The sequence below is a fragment of the Nesoenas mayeri genome (assembly GCF_963082525.1).
Source record: "Nesoenas mayeri genome assembly, chromosome: 5".
Taxonomy (NCBI): Eukaryota; Metazoa; Chordata; class Aves; order Columbiformes; family Columbidae; genus Nesoenas; species Nesoenas mayeri.
The window spans coordinates 54,974,346-54,995,634 of NC_137548.1; the positions used below are offsets into that span (position 1 = coordinate 54,974,346).

At 38.6% G+C, this 21,289-nt stretch overlaps 1 protein-coding gene across 1 annotated transcript in view; it reads left to right on the forward strand.

Annotated features, from left to right (window-relative positions):
• Positions 1–21,199, forward strand: part of ABCC8 (ATP binding cassette subfamily C member 8) — a gene marked incomplete at both ends in the record, with an annotated part of 79,909 nt that extends 58,710 nt beyond the window's left edge. Inside the window, 17 exons of the mRNA XM_080345524.1 lie at positions 104–229; positions 930–1,029; positions 1,624–1,871; positions 2,856–3,016; positions 3,900–3,969; positions 4,632–4,789; positions 5,972–6,064; positions 9,610–9,712; positions 11,112–11,225; positions 11,858–11,978; positions 12,129–12,259; positions 12,936–13,014; positions 13,907–14,015; positions 15,497–15,600; positions 16,396–16,529; positions 17,900–17,962; positions 21,062–21,199. Of these exons, the coding sequence (XP_080201650.1) occupies positions 104–229; positions 930–1,029; positions 1,624–1,871; positions 2,856–3,016; positions 3,900–3,969; positions 4,632–4,789; positions 5,972–6,064; positions 9,610–9,712; positions 11,112–11,225; positions 11,858–11,978; positions 12,129–12,259; positions 12,936–13,014; positions 13,907–14,015; positions 15,497–15,600; positions 16,396–16,529; positions 17,900–17,962; positions 21,062–21,199 (2,052 nt within the window). The remainder of the gene's footprint in view (positions 1–103; positions 230–929; positions 1,030–1,623; positions 1,872–2,855; positions 3,017–3,899; positions 3,970–4,631; positions 4,790–5,971; positions 6,065–9,609; positions 9,713–11,111; positions 11,226–11,857; positions 11,979–12,128; positions 12,260–12,935; positions 13,015–13,906; positions 14,016–15,496; positions 15,601–16,395; positions 16,530–17,899; positions 17,963–21,061) is intronic.
• Between the last annotated feature and the right edge of the window lie 90 nt (positions 21,200–21,289).

Here is a 21,289-nt window from a genome sequence, read left to right on the forward strand (position 1 = left end):
ATTTAAGAAAAGAGAAAATTGTGTTCAGGCACAGCAACACAGCTTTAAAATATATAGAGATACATGGCTATTTATCTCACCACTTGTGTTTCAAACTTTTTAGATAATTGCGATGAAAGATGGAAACATCCAGAGAGAAGGAACACTCAAGGACATTCAGAAATCAGAGACTGAGCTCTTTGAACACTGGAAGACATTAATGAATCGACAAGACCAAGAGCTGGAGAAGGTTTTTGATGGGCAGGGCAATCAATATTTGTAAAAAAATGTGACAGTTGGTTCTTTTTAGGTTGAAAGTATTAGCAAGGACTGACATGCTGTTTGTGATTTCTAACTTAATATGAATGTAGTATTACTATTAGCATTACTATTGATTTATTAAGATAAGTTTCTTTATCTGGACATCTCATGCTTTCTTGATACTGTTGCCTCTGACCCATTCTTGTTAGTGGAGCCCTATCAAAATATTCTTGTTGAAGGAATATTAAATTGGGACATTTTAGGGGAAAAGCATTGGTAATGTGCAATACTACTGCTTCTATAAATATGCCTGAATTTACTCATTGCATTGGGCAGAAGTTTTTCAGATGTGCATATATCAAGCTCTCTAAATCATTAACACATTTTGTTTTTAATACTACCACACAGGAAGAATGAGATATTAATCTTAGTTCTTTTTAATTCAGAGGTATCTGTCCAAGTTAAGATTCCAGGAGGGTTGGGATTGACAGTCTGAAATTGATGTCAGATATCTAATTTATGTCCTTTGGTTTTATACAGAGGTAGCAAATCAATCACTTATGACTGCCTGCTGTAACATTCTTACTTCAATTTTTCTCTGACATTTTGATTGGAAAACAGGTTTTGTCACAGCTAGTTATTTTTGTATTACTTCTCTGGTTGAAAACACACAAACTGTCCCTTTTTAGGAGACTATTATTGAAAGAAAAACTGTTTTGGAAAGAACGAACCTCCGCAGGACTATGTATTCCCGTGAAGCTCTGCTGAAAGATGATGAAGAGGATGAAGGTAAAAGGGCACCGTTTGAGCTCTATACCACTACATTACTGTTTCACAGTTAAATTATTTTAGAATGAATTAACATAATTTAAACTGGCAGGAGACTAATTACTTTTCATGTGGGTCATGATTTGTGAGAGTGCTGTTTCTCTTGAGTTTACCTCTGGATTATCATGATTTCAAGCCTCCAGAAGTCATAGCTTCCTCAAAAATTTTTGTTACACTTAAACATGATTTGATAATGAAAGAGGAATAATATTGAATAATTTATGTTGGGTGACCTTCAAATCTGTCAATATCTAACCGTGGTTTTACCTAGGAGAAAATTGCAATTAATTTTTACCAAGCCAGTATTTTTTAAATTGCAAAAACACGGCTTTAAGACATTAATCGCCTAGTACTAAGATTTTTTGCATATTTTTAGCATGTGTTACTAATAGCTGTAACAGGTTAATATATGCATGTCTGAGCAGGTAACTTCACTTTAAGGCCACTGTTCATCCTGTAAAAGATGACCTGTTTTGTAGCTGCCACTTACCAGTCCCTGTGAAAGGTGTGTACGAGTAAGTCAGCGTGGTTGTACTTCTTTTGTGCACATTGCAGAAGAAGTAACAGAAAGTGATGATGAAGACAACCTGTCTTCAGTGCTGCATCAGAGAGCAAAGATGCCCTGGAGAGCGTGCGGAAAGTACCTCAGTGCAGCAGGAATCCTGCTCCTGCCGCTGCTGGTTCTGTCCCAGCTGCTGAAGCACACGGTGATGGTGGCCATCGACTACTGCCTGGCACGCTGGACCTCAGATGCCATTGCTGGGAAGACAGAGCTAGAGCTGAGAAACTGCTCCCACTGTGAGGTACGCAACACCCGAGGCACCGTCCTCTTCTGATTTAACCAGCGCTGATCTCCCACTGTCAAGCTTTGCTTCAAGATTTGTATGCAACGTGCTATGTTTTAAGTAATGGAGCCACTCCAGAGTATTTTGAAGATCCGTGTATTTTTGGTACACAGTGCAATGAAGCTATCCGTTCACTTTTGTGTGCTGCTGTTCTCCTTTTGCTACATTTAGTGTGTTTCCATCCTCTAGCTGATATGCCTAAGTCTTGGTCTCCAAAGTAATTTTGATATCATAGTTCTTTTCTTTTTTTTTTCCTGTACTGTTGCATTCTCACTGCAAGTAGGGCTTTCAGCTTTGGAACATATGGGAAACACAGATTTATTTATTTATTTATTTATTTTCAATGACAAGCATGCTTTTGGGTAGATTTTTATGTGAATTTCACATGGAACTGCTCACAGTGTTATCTAGCAGGGTATTCTGTATGTATAAAGTAATAGTGGAGGGATTTTCTTAGAACTGGATTGTTTTCTTTATCAGGATTTAGTGCCTATAAATAATCCACATTTATGTTTAGGACGTACATGTATGTTTTCACTGTAGTCATGCTTTTATCTCTAAAATACGCTTTATTGATGCTGGGTTTTAATATTAAATTAGTATTTCAAAATAAAAACTATTATATTATGTTCCTATTAAAAATACCAATACAACAAACCCATAATAAATGCGTTGAAGATGTTTTTTTTCTTGCAGAGGAAATTATCAAATATATCTTTCAGGGTTTTATTTTGGGTATTCTGTGATTTTTAATTTCTGATTAATCACTTATTTTCATACATCCAAAGGATAATAAGCCGTGGTTTAAGATGGTTGAAAATCATTTGCAATTTAATTTAGGGAGGAAAAAGTATTTACTCCTTACGTTTTTTCAGTCCTATTTTTACAATAACTTTTCAACATAATTTACAGTGAATAATTTTGTTTCTCTTTGTTTCTTAGGATTTCAACCATTCTCCATATTCAAAAGTTTTCAGCATTCTCTGCTGTCTTGGGATTGTATTATGTCTTGTTACATCAATAGCAGTGGAGTGGACTGGCTTGAAAGTCACCAAGAAGCTACACTCTTCTTTACTAAATAAAATTATTTTGGCTCCAATGAGGTATTTCCCTGATTGTAATAAAAATTGTATTGTAGTCATTTTGTGTTTCTTACTTCGAGGCAGTTCTATAAGCGCAGGTTTTATTAAGAAGTGTCTGTGAATCACAATTTTTAATACGTTACTGACAATCACCAGGTATCAAACTACTGAGCAATTTTTGAACATGGTACCCAGGCTGCTCAGGTTCTGAGGTGCTGGTCAAATGTGTCACCTGCCTGACTGCAATTGTAGAGATTTACTTCCTTGCATGTTTCATTTCTCTTTGTTGTTTTTAATTAGGGAGAAAACAGAATTATTGATCATTATGTTGTACAGTTCGTTCATAGCATGCATCATAATTGGAATGACTGGAAATACTTACTGTCAGACAGTGATTGGGCAAGTTTGTAAAGATAAGGAGCTTACACAAGTGTCATCACAGGCAGCAGTAGAGTACACTTGGGTGTACAGATACCAGTAAGGGCCTTTCATGTCCTGCATAAGTTTTCTTTCTAATGCATGAAAGAAAATAGTAGCTTGATTCAAACCTGTTGATTCAGCTGTTACTGAACATGAGGAAAAATTTTTAACTTTGTATTTTTCATTAATTGAAAAGCCTCAAATTGCATACCTGAAAGGATTTTTTTTTAAATGTAATCATGTGATCTGCATAGTTTAGGCAGTAGAGGGAGCTGAGGACATCCTTGTTGATGGATTCCATTCAAGACGGCCATTTTATTGGAAAGCCATGGTTATGAGGAAAAATGAGACACTTTACTGTGCTTGTCAGTTTATTTGTTTGTGTCTGTGATATAGTACCTAGCTTAAGGAAGACAAAAAACAAACAAACCCCTCTGTTCTAGTATCAGTATTGTAATCTTTTCCATTCCTTGTCTTATTTTAGATTTTTTGAAACAACACCACTGGGAAGTATATTGAACAGATTTTCAGCTGACTGCAATACTATCGACCAGGTATTGAATAAATATATTCAAGCTTCCAAATTATTCTATCTTTCCCAGTCTGAAAGTCTGGATTTTAACTTATTATAGTCTCGTTCACTCATAATCTCTAACTTTGGTTACTATATCAATTTGCATCATGGTTTTCTAGGTTCAGAATTAATTCCTCATCTTAGATGCACATTGAAAACCATTTATTTGATTATGGTGCTCTGTATAGAAAAGGGAAGCAAAATTAGATCAGCAGTGGTATCCCCAAGTTAAAAGGATCTACTCTTTTTTAAAGTGGGTAAACACATTCACTTGACATATATGAGCAGGTTAAATGGGAAAAAGGAAAATGTTGTTGCCCAAAATACAAATGACTGAAATTCAGATTATCAGCATTTACCCCAGTCTGCAGTGCCAGTTCATAGGATCAATGTAGACACTGAAATAATCTGTTGGATCCTATCTGTAATCCTCTGTGTGAGGATTGTGACCACAAAGCAGACATGTGAAGCAGCCCCACAGAAATCCCTTCAGACTTCCCAAAAGCAGACCTGTATGCTATAGTGCTTCAGATCCTCAATGTTTTTTTCATTGTGTAGGTGGGAGAAAGGAAAAAGTAATAACACTGTTTTAAACTTGATATGTTATGGAAGAGTCTGTGTGCTTATTCTTCCTCTCTACAGCACATTCCGGCCACCCTGGAGTGCCTGAGTCGTTCCACGTTGCTGTGTGTGTCTGCTCTTGCTGTCATCTCATACGTCACACCAATGTTTGTCATTGCCCTGGTTCCCCTCGCAATCATGTGTTACTTCATCCAGAAGTACTTCCGAGTTGCATCACGGTAAGAGCATGAGCGAGTATCGTTCTCACAATTGAAATATTTTCTTCAATGCATGACTGCATTGCAGAACTGCAGTGCAGTCTAAATTCAGTCCCGTCAAAGCCATGGCCCTGTCTGGAAGTGAACCAAGTTCATTATAGTGAAAACGTGTCATTTTACAAGAGCTTTTGCAGCTCTTCAAGCAGAACTTCTGGGAGGCACGAGCAGGGTCTTTGTCCACGATCAAAGTTTCTTAAAAACAACTGGATCCTGTCCTCCCTAAGGCCTGTGAGCCGGGTAGGTCCAAGACTGTGTGGTGACAGAACAGGGAAACTGATGTCTGCCTATCCAGGTGGAAGTGGAAATCTGTAAAGCCAGGGAGAGGCTGGAGAATGCAGCATAACCATGGTGGTACTGTGGCCCATTAAAGATCCAGCATGCATGAGCATCCTCTTTTGTTCTGGGTGCCTGTTAGTTTTAAAGCAGTTGGAAAATTTTAGCCATATTTGTGATTTTTCTCTTTCTACAGCCATACAGCTTCCCCTCCCAGTGGTGCTCAAGAAGCGTTTGCAGCAGTGCTGCATTTATCCTTTCATGTATGCACAGTCGAGAGGGAGTCTGTAACCTATTTACTTCCTGCTGGAAGGAACTGAGACTAAATAGAATTTTGCCCCACATGTGCTTCCACTGATTTGATGACTAAACATGAAACTGAGAAGCACAACCTAATGATGAGTGCAGACTCTCATTTATTCTGTTGAGTGTATGAGCTATACTGTTAGCTCCACGGCAAGTCGTGCTGTCATCTGGGGATAGGTAGGGGAGAGAGAGGAAGTTACATTTTGCCTTCTGCTTAACTTGAGCTCTTATTTGCAGTATCCCATTAATTTTATATTCAGCATAGATCCAGCATGGTGTTGAAATGAATAAACATCTGAGTATAAGAAAGAGGTATATAGCAGAAATGAGGGAAAAGGCCCATTCAGAACTCAAGCACTGTTTGTATTCAAATGTTACAAGAAAAATCCTTCTGGGGTCTTCAGTCCCTGGTCAGAGACATGCAGCACTGCTTTGCAATCTATCTGAATCTTACATACGTAATTATTGTGATGATATTCCGTTTCACTCCTTGGGCCTGTTTCAAGCGAATAACAGCACAACAAAACTGGCTTTTTATAAAATTATTTTCATAATCCTCTCCAGGGACCTGCAGCAGCTGGATGACAGCACTCAGCTACCATTGCTTTCTCATTTTTCAGAGACTGTTGAAGGTCTTACCACCATCCGAGCTTTCAGGTATAGTTTTTTAAGAAAAATACATTACCGTACTTTTGAATCTCTATTTCTGATTCTGTTCTGCCATTGTGCAGTTATAAGTAACTGTTACTTGGATCAGATGGAAAACCCAGATTTCCCAAAACACTGGTAAGGGGGAGCTCCAAAACACTGATCAGCTTTAAGTGTTTTGCATGTGAAGGAGTTACTGTAGAAAAACAAGCTAATGTGTGTCAGCTGCCCTGCAGTAACTCTCCATACACTTGCACGTAGCCTGAAAAAACTTGTGGGCAAATGTGATTTAAGAAGCTAAATTAGCTTGAAATTACTGCAGCATGCAATGTGGCAGACTATGCACTTGGACAGTCTCCATGGAACAACTAATATGCACTAGCTTGTTATGCCAGAGTGATTTGTGTATGAGTTGATGTCCTGGTAAGATAAACCATGCAGGCTAGTGACTTCAGAGGCTGCGATAACTCCCTAAGTTATTTTTCAGGTTGCTAGCTAAAAACGTGTTTGTTTATACTGATTTTGAAAATACACAGGCTGGAGACAAAGTATTTCATCACCTGTTTTGATTCATTTTCCTGTCCACATAAGCTCACAGGAGAGCATCCCAGGCATACCTGATACGTGCCTGGGTTGTGTGTCCATGTTACAAAAACAGCAGCCACACTGATACTTGTAGAGGTACCAATAAAACTGCTGCTGAGCCCACCAGCTGCTTGCCCTGCACTAGTGCTATTCTTGTCTTTTCCCAGTTGACTCAAATGCGGTCAACTGGCTTCCACACCACATCTAGATGTCTACACGTTTTGGCAGTTATTATTACTGTTACTGTTGTATCTTTGAAATGCTAGTACTTATTCCTCCAAACCTATAATGTTAATTTTATAATAGAAGCAATGCACAAAGTTAACTTTACTTAAATTATTCTAAATAGGATATAAATAGCTCAATGAAATAACAACCAATTTAAGAGTTTGTTTCTTTTTGACTGAAGGTAGTTTCCCAAAGAGTGGTAGAACAGCACAGTATTTTATATTAATTACTGTTATTGGTTATTTATTTTAAGTGCCAACAGTGTTCTCTGATTTGTAGCTATGTTTACATTCAGTTTTAAAGAAATTCAATTTCTCTTTTAACAGTTGCTTTTCTCATTTATCTGTATATTCTACTTTGTCAAGAGGCTCTTTAGAGTATTATGGCTGTATATTTTCAGATATTGATACAATAAATAAAATTCAGTGCCGTCTAGCTGATATATTCAGTTATTTAGAGTATTCTGTCTTGATTATTCCTGCCACTTTGAAATGAATTCTTCTGTCCAAGAATTGTGTCTGGTGCCTCATTTTCCTTAAATCCTGCAGTAACTGATGTGTGTCTGACCCAACAGCCACGTGTGTTCAGTAAGCTCTGTATTCCGTCTGCCCACCAGCCTCCCACATCAGCTGGTAACCTAGCTATATTTAGGACTGTGTAGCTTTTCAGCTGCCTAAAATATTAGCAGGAGTGGAGTTTAGACTTGCTAGCTTGAGCATCTCTAAAAATAACACTGATTTGGGAATCCAGTCAAAGTTAGGAGGTGCCAGTTGTTCGTGGAGTACCCTTACCCTTGGTAACTCTCAGTCCTGCACTTACTCAGAATACCTAAGGAAGAGATGTACAAAATAGCCAAGGGGGAGATCAGAAAGACAGCTACTACTGCAGCTATAAATACACCTTCAGCAGATGCCCTGGCCCGATTTCTAGGTTGCTATTGGGTACTTCAGATAGCATTGGTGCTAAATAATCAGTAAAATGCAAATGTGAAGGCATCTGCAAAGACTGGTCTGTATTCTGAGAGGCTTGATAATCTAGGAACACTTTCTGAAGAGAAATTCTGATATTTCTGTAGTATTCCACCAACAGTGTTAACTTTGTCTGCACCTCCATCCATGTGCATATGCATGAATGATTCATGACGCATACCTCACATCTTCTAAGACATATCTGCGTCACGTAATACCTCATGGTATAGAGATATGAAAGTTAAATGTGACTGAATTGACTCCAGAAGCAGTACGGCCAGGTCCGTGTGGTAGGGGATTGAGGAAGGGCAGGGCTCCCCAGCTCTGACTCTGCATGACACTAATGCTCACTTGCAGAACAACCATTCCTGGCTATGCAAACACACCAGCACTCTCAGAGCCAGCCCAGGCTGTTCTTCATTGCACACAGCAGACATGCCTCTTCCATCGTGGCACATGGCTAAGTTGTGAACAGCTAAATTACTTCCACAAAGTGGCACTTACTTATTTTCCTCAAGAGCATAAATGATTTATGTGAAGTTGTAACTTTGTTATAGTGTACTCAGAAGAAGGATTAATATACTCTGCAGTGAAGAAATTTGAAAGCTTCTCTAAGCCATGTACTTCATACTTAAACAAAACGTTGTCATATCTTTCATATCAGCATAAGGTGAGCTGAGTTTATAAATAAGTAGTGCTTATTGCAAATATAATAGCTAAAGATATAAATAGGGCAAAGCTTTATAGGGGGAGATTAGCAAGTTTGTTAAACTTACTAGTGTAATAAAGGGGGAAAAAATGTCCATCTTTGGGTGCTTAAAGTAGTTCCCAGTACCACCCTGGAAAAGGCTTTTGTGCCAGACTTCTCCTTTATCATTAGACATAATTATTGATACACTTTATTATTAACATCACGTTAATTTACACCTATGCAAATAAATATGCCCAGCTAGAAGGGGTGACTGGCTGACTTGCATACTTGCCAAGACCCCGGCACAAATAGCTGTAGCATGGGGTTGTCTTCCATATCTGCTGGCTTCAGGCAGAATTCATTGATGCAGCTATTCGGATGAGTGGGTGCGAATCCACTACAATAAACTGTAACCAGACCTATTTGCCATTAATCTTATTTTGTATTCTGTGGCCAATTCATCTGGGGGAGTGGGAAACACAGTTCTTTCCAGTTTGTTACTTTTTGTTGTACCATGTATTTGGACTTTTGTTTTCCTAAGTGCTTTTCATTTGTTTCGTGATAAGGTCAAACATACTTATCTAACACTAAAGCTACCATGACTGGAGACACTTAGAGTTTATACATTTAAATGGTTACAATTTCTAGGCACTACAGTAATATAAATTTTAAAGCTTAAGCTTATATGATTACATAAGAAACTGCATTCTGCAGTACTAATACTACTTTTCACAAGTACATGGCATGTATTATTTCTCTCTCATATATATTTTTAATTTTTTTAGTTTCAGATTTGTCTCTTACAGTGTAATAAAATACGTTTAGAAAAGAGACAGTGTGATCTAGAAGTCCCACATAGAGTTTCATCAATGCAATAATATCATGTTTACTCATGAAGATACTTTACAAATGCCGTTTGCACTTGTCTAACACAAGTCTACAGATGATGTCATTCCGAACTATTGATAGGCTGATTTAGATCCTGTGTCAAGCTGCCCATGAGCGTATACCCCCAGAAATTATATTTAACTTTTCATTTTTTCGGCATACCAAGGCCTGACTCTTTTTGTTTTTCTTTTTAGGTATGAAGCCAAATTTCGACAAAAACTTCTTGAATACACAGATTCCAACAACATCGCTTCCCTTTTCCTTACAGCTGCCAATCGCTGGCTGGAAGTCCGCATGGCAAGTACATTATTTTTGTGTATACACAATTAATTTATTAGACTTCATTCCAAGCAATTTGATGAGGCATTCAACAGTTAGCCAGCCTCAGCTGGGTTTTGAAGTTATGCCTTTACACTTGATATGTATATCTCTCTATATGTAATCAACATGCACCCAACCTGTCCTGGAAACTGAATGGAGTACAGATTTGCCCCATAGCCTGCAGCTGTTTCTCCAAGACAAGAATAGTTTTTTATAGGTCACATTGGCTCCTCTGTGTGTGCAGAGGGCTCAGAGCTGGTGGAGCTGTGCCGCCAGCCAGGATGCCTTTATGGGACTGTGTTAGTCAGGGTCAGCAGGCCTTTGCTTGTGGGTCCCCAGGAACATTTCAGCCTCCTGAAAGTTCTCTTAATGAGCAGAAGGACTCAGACAGGTTTGTGCCTGTTTTGGGTCATCTGAAGAACACCAAACATATTCAAGTGCCCATTTCCTTAAAGTGCTCAGTAAATTGGCATGGCTTGAAAAATTATTTATTAAAAATAAATAGCAAATCAAATAATTTTGTTTTGTATCAGGCTCTATTAGATACAGGTGTAGTACTGCTGTTGTGGTAACATGGGCTTCTTTTATATGTGCTTAGTGTATGTTAACTCATATTTCATGTCACACTTTATACCTCCACTTTGGACTTTATTTTAGCTGGCGCCTTTTGCTACATAAATTCAGACATTCAGTAAGACTTAAATAAAATGTTATTACCTTTTATGTGTTCAGTCCTAGACCATCTGAAGTCCCTATATCACTAAACAATACAAACATAGATGAGTGACCATTTCCCTCCTACTGAGTTAATTTTCTAGTCTGATATGTAATTTTACTCAAAGGCTTGTCTGTGGGAAGTCAAATCACTAGTGATTTAAACTAAAGCAGCAAAAGCTCATCATGTGCGGACACAGTCCAACTAATAGATACGTGCTGTGCAAGAACATCTTGTGTGAACAAATATGGATGGTAGCCACCCAGCAGAAACTGCACTGCCTCCCCACAGTCAATCATCAGACACAGAGAGGATCTGCTCACAGAGGGCATCATATGAGCATTTCTCTCCTACCCCAGGTAGCATCAGCTCCACGGCTTCAGCCAGCTCCATTAAATGCTTAAGATATCTGTGTTGACTTCTCCAGGAGAAGATTAGGAGTGTTGGTACGACTCCTGCATACAACAGCATTTCCAAACAGCACAGCCACACTAAAGGCAATGAGAATGAGTTCCTAGGCAGGGTGTCTATGGAGTTATGTGGTGTTTCCTGCCTGTATTTCAAACTGTGCAATGGGTTTGCTATTTGGTATGCAAAGTTATGAGAACGTTGTAATCATTTGTAGTCTTATAGTGATGGAGCTTATTCATATTCCTTCAGGAGTACATTGGAGCATGTGTGGTACTCATAGCAGCTGTCACTTCTATTACCAGTTGCCTGTATAGTAAACTCTCTTCAGGACTTGTAGGCTTGGGACTAACCTATGCTCTTATGGTAAGAATCTCGGGACCCTGTTTGTCTCTCCCAAACATGTTTTTGTAATTCTTCAGGGCACAAAGATGAACAGGAAGATCGAAGGTGTCTGTCCATCTATAGTGGGTACTGTAACATCACTGAAACTGTGTGTTAACTTCAGTTCACATTCAATGGTTGGCATATTTGAGTGTATGCTTTCTTCAGTTTTTAGATAATGTGTTTATTGAGGTGTTAGTTCAAATATGTCAACAAAATATGGCCAAATTGCATCATATTTGTTTTGTATTGTCTCCCATTGTGAAGAATATTTTTTCAGTGCATCAGTTGTATTTGCTCTGGTACATTGCTCTTGACTGTCAAACCTTAAGTTACCAAGATGATGTCTTTTCATCTCTTTACCATTCCCCTCCGTCTTTCCTGTTGGTGTAGATGAGATCTCCATAGTACCAAAGTATCTGTGCGCTGCAGTGAGGAAATTTAACCTTTAGTCATTGCTGTCACCCTGTTGACATATAGTGTACAGTTCATTCACAACTTCAGCTTATTAAGGCTGAAAAAGTGTTATTGTGGAGGAATATAAACTGCATGCTGGTCAAATGATGCAAACTATTAAAAAACTGGAATTTAGTAGTGTATTTGCTTTACATTAGGTGTCTAACTATCTGAATTGGATGGTTCGTAACCTGGCTGACATGGAGATCCAGCTGGGTGCAGTGAAAAGAATCAATGGCCTTCTCAAAACAGAAGCTGAAAATTACGAAGGGCTCCTTTGTAAGTGCAGTTTTGTGCAGCATGCAGAAAGAGCTTGCTGAAATTTTTATGATTTTGCAGTGTATTACCATGAAAAATGTAGTAAATCACTTAATGAGCTGATGAATTTATTATGAGAGGGCTTTTTCTTTCCCTGTGCTCTTGGTACAGCTTCCTCACAGATTCCCCAGAACTGGCCAGACAGAGGAGAGATCCAAATCCAGAACCTCAGTGTCCGATATGACAGCAACTTAAAGCCAGTGCTAAAGCATGTCAATGCCCACATCTCTCCAGGACAAAAGGTAAAGAAATGCAGTGGTTCTGAGTTCTTTAGACTAGCGCATCATAGAAATCAGAGTTAATAAACCATACCACAGTATGTTATGATGACTGAATTACAGAAATTTTGCTCTAAAAGAATGTCGTGCAATGGAAAGGAGTCTGTGTGTTTAGGCACGTTAGAGTTACACACCGCTTCTTAGTATCCCAGTGCCCTGCTGTCAGCACACAGTGCTGAGAGAAGTTACAGTGACCCCTTACTGTGTTAAACCCACTTTGATCATTCCCATGTGGTGCTCTCAGCTTTATTCCCATCTTGTTCTTCTGCTTCATTGCATCTCTTTTCTCTCTGTTATTTTTCTCCTTCTTAGTCCTTTTTTGCCTGTATCCTTCTTGCTAAACAAGGCCACCTCAGGATCCTAAGTTTTGCCTGCTGCACTGGCCAGTCCTTCTCCTGCTCCCATGTCACTCTCCTGCTTTTCCTGGACTGGCCTTGATTTGTCTGTAAATGCTGAGACTCCTAAAGACAAAGAGTGAACTTAGAGACTCTCTTATGGCCAGTTCAGTCTGACTGAACTGTCAGGAGGACATGAGAATCATGTGGATCGAAACTGCTCCTCCATCCACTCATCTTAAGTGTCAAATACAGACATAATCTGTTTCTGCTCACCTAATGTTCATCTGCTTTCTGTGTCACAGATTGGGATCTGCGGCCGAACAGGCAGTGGAAAATCTTCCTTCTCTCTTGCATTTTTCAGAATGGTTGACACTTTTGAGGGTAAGATTACACCTTTTCATATTGGTCAAGCTTGGCTCCTCAAGGTGCTTCAATAGCCCTTTCCTTAACAGCTGCAGCTTTGAAGTATGATTTTTTAATCTGCAGGACACACTCTCTGGCCTTGTTTAAGTACAGTGTCATCTCTCACCTAACTGCTATGCCATTGATAAGCTGGCTTAATAAAAATTCTGCTTGACAGAAGCAAAAGTCCATGTCTAAGTGACAGAAGATAGCCTTTTGTGCTGTTAAATAACAGTAGGAGCAAAGCATTAAAGGGGAAAGTGTTCAAGTGCAATGAAGGATCAACGCACAAGACGCATACAGGACCCATGGGGCACAGAAGAGTCAGCACCTGGGGACTGCAGTCTGGTCTGCTGCCCTGGAATTTCCTGCCATACTTCCTACTACATGTGCCATCTCCATGTACCTCATGGAGTGTCTTCCTGTGCATCTGAAAAAACTTTAGCCTCAGTTTCTCAGCCACATTGCCCACAGGACCCCTATGCAGACCCAGACAGTTGTACTTGGAGATAAAATTTCAACAGTAATTTGGCTTTCTGAAACGCTTGTTCCCCCTGCTAACTAGTTCCATGGTTGATGTAAGCTCCTACCTTGTTTGGCAGATCTTCATACTGGTTAGCAGATAGGTAGTGTGTCTAATAATTCACAAAATATGACAAGTGTACTTCATTTTCTTCCCAGCTGAGGCTTAGTCTCAAAACAATTGTGCTTGTGGCTTAACTAAAACATGTTTCAGTAGTGAATAAGGGGATATGAATTCAAGGCCTGTTCCTGCTGTACGGTATTGCAAGCTGAAAGGGAGCCATGTCTTTGCCAGCAGCTATGTGGTATGATAAACAGTGTAGCAGACTATCCATTTTCTTTTGAATAGGAAGGATTATCATTGATGGTATAGATATCGCTAAGCTCCCCTTACAGACGTTAAGATCCAGGCTGTCAATCATTCTCCAAGATCCCATTTTATTCAGCGGAACAATCCGGTAAGCATTAAGCACCAGCAATAAAAACCATATAATGACTTATTTGCTGTTATATATTATACCATATGATGACTTTTACAGAATTGCTGATAGCAAACTGTTCAATTCCGGTCTCCTCAGGTGGTGTAGGGAGGTCACTGCCTTCTGTCCTTGCTTTGTACCCACCCCTGCCAGACTGCACCTTCCCAGTGCCTGATCCTGGTCAGCATGCTGCCCATAACCAGCCAGCACTTCTTGAAACTTTCTCCTACATCTGTTTTCGTCTCCCTGTCTGTAAAAATGAGATGGAAAAAATGCAGGCTAATAAATTAATGTAAAAAAATAGGAAGCAATAGACAATGTGAGAAGTACTAGGGGAGGTCTGGGGTATTTTATTCTGGAGCCCCTATCTATGTTGATCATCTAGTCTTTGAGATGTTCTTTCACCTGTGAGAATATCTGGGAGAATCCTCTTTCTCTGAGAGGATGATGCAATAGAAACAGTGGCAATAAGCTCCACAGTTTCCAACAAATGTCCATCCCTATGTCTGTGGCATTTACCTTAGAAAGGAACAGTATAATCCTCAGTGTGGAGTTACATCACCTACAGTTACAGTTTCTAGATAAAAGTCATTAGAGTTCACCAAAAATGAGAGAGGCTTCTGTGGTTTCCTGACTCCAGCTTAATGAAAATCCCAAGATTATCTCCTGAACTTGCCTGAATAGAGCATGATTAATTCATGTCAGAAGATGAGGTGACTGCATACCTTTGTTTTAGAAATTAACCTATTTTAAAAAATAATTTAGGCCATCATCAGTAATTCACAGCACATATAGTAGGAGTAAAAATAAAAAGTGTTATGCACCATTGAATATTTTATTTCTAATTATCATTCTGTATATTAATATGATATGATATTCACATTTGTTGCTATCATTTCTGGGTTCCAGCAAGCTAAAATAACATTCATCTGTTTAGAAATCCAAGAGTTGTTCAGTTGTAGTGAAGACTTGTATTTCATAATTCAGTACAAAGCTTGGTTGTTCTGTTTAGCATTTCTATAGCAATAAAGAACAAAGAGACATTGGATTTTAAAGGAGAGATGGTGGAATTTGGTCCTTTGTTAAAAATGGATGTTAGTTTAAACTGATTGTATTCACAGATGTTTTTCTTCAGAGCTTTTTCTAGTAAAACGTGGGAATTTCTTTATTTTATTCAGAACAAAATAAATTCTAAAACCACAAAGATATTTGCAGAACAGAAAGCTTTTCCCATTCTGCTCAACTGAAAGAGATAAACTTTGTTCTTAATCACATTGGTATACATGTTGTCCAAGACTGCAAAATTCGATGGATTTATACCAATGATAGATCAGAATCAGACCTAGATCCTTAGTATATGATTATAATTATTTGCAAGTTTGTTTCTAAGCATGCTAAAAGAAGAAATACATTGCAGAAGTTTATATTGACTGATATTCTTGAATAACACCTAACTGTAGGTTTAACTTGGACCCTGAGAAGAAGTGCACTGACAGCATGCTGTGGGAAGCATTGGAAATAGCACAGCTCAAGCATGTGGTGAAAGCACTCCCTGGGGGCCTAGGTAATTAAGACTACCATCTTGAGAAGATTGCTTCCAGTGTTCCCAATGTTCCTGTTTCACATTTACTATCTACTAAAAATGTAGTTGCTGAAGAAAAAGCTTTTTAGGTTTATGGAAGGTGACAAAAAGTGCTTGCCTGCAGACAAAGGCTCTGTATCCATCTAACTCCCTTATCAACTGCACTTGTGGGGCAGAATCCTGTTTCTGTTCAAATCAAGGGTCATTTTTTCTTTTCCAGTCTGTCTTCATTATGAAGTATTGAGGTTTACGAGTGTTGTGAATTCAAATAAGGTGTCAACAAATCAGGTGTCATACAGAATATGTTATTTGGTATTTTCCAATGGTCATATCCATGGAGGAAGATTTCAGAAACTTAAAGGTGTGAATTATTTAATCATTTAAAAAACAAACAAACACCCACAAACAAACCAGCCTTTAAAATATTAGGTTATACAGCCTTAGGGTAAAGAAATGATGGATGGCACTTTGACCAGGGTATGCAGTGTCCAAGACTACATGTGTTCCAGAGAAAGTCACTCTTAAGCATCCTCAGCTACTTTGATGTCTAATAGCTATAAAGAATATAATGAGGCAGAAGTACTGGCTGTTTTGAACAGTGGAAATAAACAGGCAAAATTGGGTCATCAGCAGCTGTAGACCTAGGAAACATTACTTTGAAAATCTTTATGCTGAAGGTGAGAGATTTTCCAAGCATATGCTCTACTCCGATCTGACCCTCTCAGATGTACACTTGTGCATACCCCATAAATACTGGGTTTGCTCTCTCATTTCCAGATGCTATAGTCACAGAAGGGGGTGAAAACTTCAGCCAGGGCCAAAGACAGCTGTTCTGCCTAGCAAGGGCTTTTGTGCGGAAGACAAGCATCTTCATCATGGATGAAGCCACAGCATCTATTGACATGGCAACAGTGAGTTTGGAGTGTTTCTGATTTCTTGTTTTCCTGGGGGAGTGGGAGACAACTGCTAATATGTGAAGAAAAAGGTGGAAGGCAATTTTATATACTCTGTAATATGTTTACACTGTTTTTAATGCACATGTGTTTACAAGTCCAGGTAGTTGTGAGTCATTGCTAACTAATCTAAAGAGCTTTTAAATCATTTTACTAGGGGTTTAATAGTTATTCCAGTATTGCTTGCATTAGGAAAATGAAGCATGTTATTTTCATGAGCAGTTTGATTTTCTAAAGTAAGCAAAGCTTGGAGGATCAACTGGGATGGTCAATGAAGGGTAAATTGGCAAGCAGAGAAATTTCTCCAGCATGGTGGACAGGACAAGTCAGAACATTACAAGGCTTGAAAGTAGCATCAAGGAAATAGACAAGAGACATAGCAAAGACTATTGCATTAATTGCCAGAAATTGCTAGACAGAGGTTAAACCATACAATAATAGTACACTGCCTGGATTTTAGCCAAATAGAACAGTACATTCTTAGGATTTTTTCCTCTATTATGAGGAATTATTATTTCAGTCTTGTTCATAATTATTTCAGTCTTCGTGATTATTCTTGAGTAGAGAATGTAATTGGAGGAGTTTATTATAACGGCCACAATTTTTAGTTCTGTAAAATGTTAATGTATTGGATGTCAGTACGGTTGGGAATTAGACTGTGTTGCAGCCCACTTAAAACACATTTTGAATCTTGACACATTGAGGATATAGTCCCTCCCTTGAGATATATATCTAAAGAACAGGTAATAGCAAATGAAAGCATCTGTGCTAGTGACATTTCTAGGCAGAGTTTGGTACACAACACGTTTCCTAAATAGTGAAGGATGAGTACTCGCTGAGTGAGAACTATGTATGTTAAGACCATCTTAAATATAATCTCTGCTGTTAAATATGCCAGGTACAGCACACTCCCTTGCTTATCCCTGCCACCCCTTGGTGTTAGATGTCTCCAGTGTGCTGGGACATTCCTGGGCTTCCAGCAAGGTGAAGAACACACCACAGAGGCACCAGCATGCGGGCAGCCTGGCAGGACCATGAACTGACCTTGGATTTCCTCATTGTAAATCCGTGGTCAGGATGGCGGGGGATCGGGGCCAGGGCACAGCTCTGGCACGCGCCGAAGCCCAGAGGCAGTGAGGGTGGCAGGAGCAAGCAGGGCTGCCTGACTGGAAACCAGGCTCCAGCTTGGTTCTGACATGTAGTTATTCATTTCTGCAAAGAAGGATCAATAAAAGCATGGACTAATCCATGGTTTCTTAAGCCTTCTTAGTGTGTCTATCTTGTAACCTCTGCTGTTTGAAAAGCAAAACATGTTTTTCTTTACATAGGAGAACATACTCCAGAAGGTAGTCATGACCGCGTTTGCTGACCGTACTGTGGTTACAATAGCAGTAAGTACAGTCTCTGCTGCCGTTCTAATGCAAACATGAATCAGAAATGACACATTAGTCAATTCTTGTCAATCTTAGTAAATGTGTTAATTTGGTAATTAATTATTTTTAAGTGATTTTTAAGTGTAAGCTTTCTTTTTCTTTTTAAGCTACTTTCTTATTTAAATACAAAACAACAGCTTCTTAAATGTGTTGTATAATGCTATGTCTGATTGCCTGTAAAAGCATGTAATATAAGTATGTGGTCTATTTTCTGTTACCCACTTTAGGCTAATTTAAAATATAACATGACTTTGACTGCTTTAAAATCTAAGAATAAGTTTCATGAAGCTAAAATAATCATTTAACTAAGGGCAAGTAAAATTGTAATAGTTCTGCCACTGGATAAAGCAATTCTATTTCAGAATTTAAACAAATAATTAGAATCTTACTAACTTTTAAAAATAAACATTTCACCCCTGTTGACGGTGAATTTAAGTTTGCGTATTCTTAAAGTGATTATACAAAGATCTCAAGTATCTATTAAAAAAAATTGTTTATGAAAGAGATTTGACCTGAATCAAAGCAGTTGGCTCAACAGATATGTCAGAAGCAATAAATATCTTTTGTTCCTCTATGTTCTAAAAATACTCATATATCAGGGAGGTGAAACAAAGTCATTAGGCTTCTTAAAATTTAAAAATTAAATAGAAGTCAAGAAGTCTATGCTCAGGAATCTTACAGCATCTGTTTATTTTCACCTAGCAAACGTGTAATAGAAAACCTGATTTATTTTATGGTATCCATTCAGTGTGTCATTATTAAAAAAAGCTAAGGAATCATAAGCATGAAATTTCCCGATTTCTCTGTGTGAAAATTCTGAATTGGACTGCATTTTGTGTTTATGTGTCTTCTTTTGCTTTGTTTGGGGATAGGCAGACAGAGCCTAGTCTTTCACTCTCTTAGTGAGTTTCAAACTGCACAGTTCAAGCACAGCATTTTGGAATAAACTCACTTTGACTGCTTTTACTTTGAAAGGTAAATGTGGTTTACAGCAGGTGGGTTTGCGTTCAAAATGCTCTGTAGTAGATATAGAAGGTTGGGGTAGGTTTTGTTTTGTTGGGTTTTTTGTTTGTTTTTTGGTGGTGGTGGTTTGGTGTGATGTGAGTTTTGTGGTTTTGTTTTGGGGTTTGTTGTTTGTTTTGTCTTGTGGTTTGTTTGTTTTCCAACAAAGCCATACATTTCTAGTTTGTGCTTAGGAAGAATGAGAATAGGAAGAGTATAGTATTGGGTATATATTATCACCTATGTTACTTTATCAGGATAACAGCACTGATTGTGTTACTCTGAAAGAGATCAGACAACAAGGCCAACAAGTACGACTGGAATGTGGTATTTCAGTCCCCTCCCCCTGCCTGTGGACTGGATAAATGTCACAGGAGACTGCAGCAGAGAAGGGATTTGTAGATGCCATCAGTGATTATTTTATGGAACATCTGGCTAGAAAGCCACAGAAGGAAATACAAGAGTTGTTTTGGTACTGAGAGTGCCCAAGACCTGATTAGGAACCTTATAGGTGAAGAGTGACTTTGTAACAGGGACCACAGGAGTCTTAAATATCCGTCCAAGAGTAATGCAGACCCCAAAAATGCAATACAGTTACACACAAATTCAAAAAGTGGAATTCTGTAAAAATGAGGAGGCTTGCTAAAAAAAAATTAAAAGCGGGGGAGGAACGGAGCGTGATGAGGAGGAATCACCTGAAAGAGGAAGCAAATAAACATTAATCTGACAGGGATCATGGAAATTATCGAAAGATTTTATGCAAAAATCCCAGAGCCAATGCATGCTATTTAGTAGGAAAGGACTGAGTAAGGATAGAAAGAAGCTGGTATGGCTAAACAAACAAAAAAGAAGACTATTGGAAACCAGAAGGCGTTCTTGTAAAAGCTGAACTCATAGCCAAATAAAGAAAACAGAAATGATCATAAGTCCTGGCATGTTCCATGGGAAAATGCAATAAGGCAGGCCAAAAGAAAAAAAAAAAAAGAAAAACAAAGTATGAGAGGAGCTTCTGGAAGCCATCAAAACTAATAAGGAATCCATGAATCCCTAATCCCTAAAACATACCAGGACCAAGAAGTCTATCAATATGTAGGGCCATTTGATGATCAATACATGAAAGGAATCATCAGGAAAGATGATGCCATTGCAAAAAGCTAAATGAATTATTTTCATTATTCACTGTGGAAAATACTGGGACAGTTTTTTCCTAATAAAATAATCAAGCGTTAGGGCTTAATAGGAAAAGGGTGGAGAACAAAAAATAAAACATACCACTGTATAGGTCCACAGTGGACACATACCTCGAATATTGTATGTAATTCCAGTCTCTGCATCCCTGTAATGACACATTACAACTGAAATATGTTGAGAAACACAAGATTGACCAGAGGTGTGGAACTGCTCCTTAACCCTTAAGGAGCATCTGAGTAGGCTAGGCCTCTTCTGCCTGGAAAAAGGACAACATAAGGACATGGAGAGAGGTTTGTGAAATCCTGAGGCAAGGGATGAGACATCAGAAGCAGCTCTGAGCAGTGAGGCCCAGAGCATACAATAGAGGATATTTGTTCATGTAGCAGGAAGCAGGCCTGGAAGAGTCTTTTCCAAAGGATGTGGATGCAAAACTTCTATGAAAGTTCAAGGGAAGACATGGACAAGGTCTTAGAAGAGAGATCTACTCAGCAGGCTCAGGAAATGCCCTGATCTAGACAGGACTGAGAGAGTACTCGCATGCAGTACCACACTTACAGTCCATGTTCCCACTCTTCTCTTGCCAACCGGTGGTGGCACGACAGTGCGATATGGACATTGTAGTCTGAACTCATATGACTCTTCATATTCAAGTACCTATGTGCAATTTAGGTACTTGCATATCCATGTGGCTCTTGGTCTGTGTGTTTATCTGCAGTATTTGCACAGTAAATTAGGATGAAAACTAGGATAAGTAGCCTTAATCAAACTTGAACTTGAACTTGAACTAATTTCTGGAAGTCTGTCTTATCCTGGAATATATTTGATAGATGCACTGAACTGGCATTTTGTTTATTTGTTTTTCAGCACCGTGTGCACACAATCCTCAATGCAGATTTGGTTATTGTAATGAAGCGAGGGGTTATTTTGGAATATGACAAGCCTGAGGTTCTGCTAGAACAAGAAGACAGTGTCTTTGCTTCTTTTGTACAAGCAGATAAGTAGTGAAGAAAAAATGAAGCATTTTAAAGTACAATTGTATTATTTTCTAAAAATGTAAAATACCTGTAAATAAATATTATTTCATAATAAACA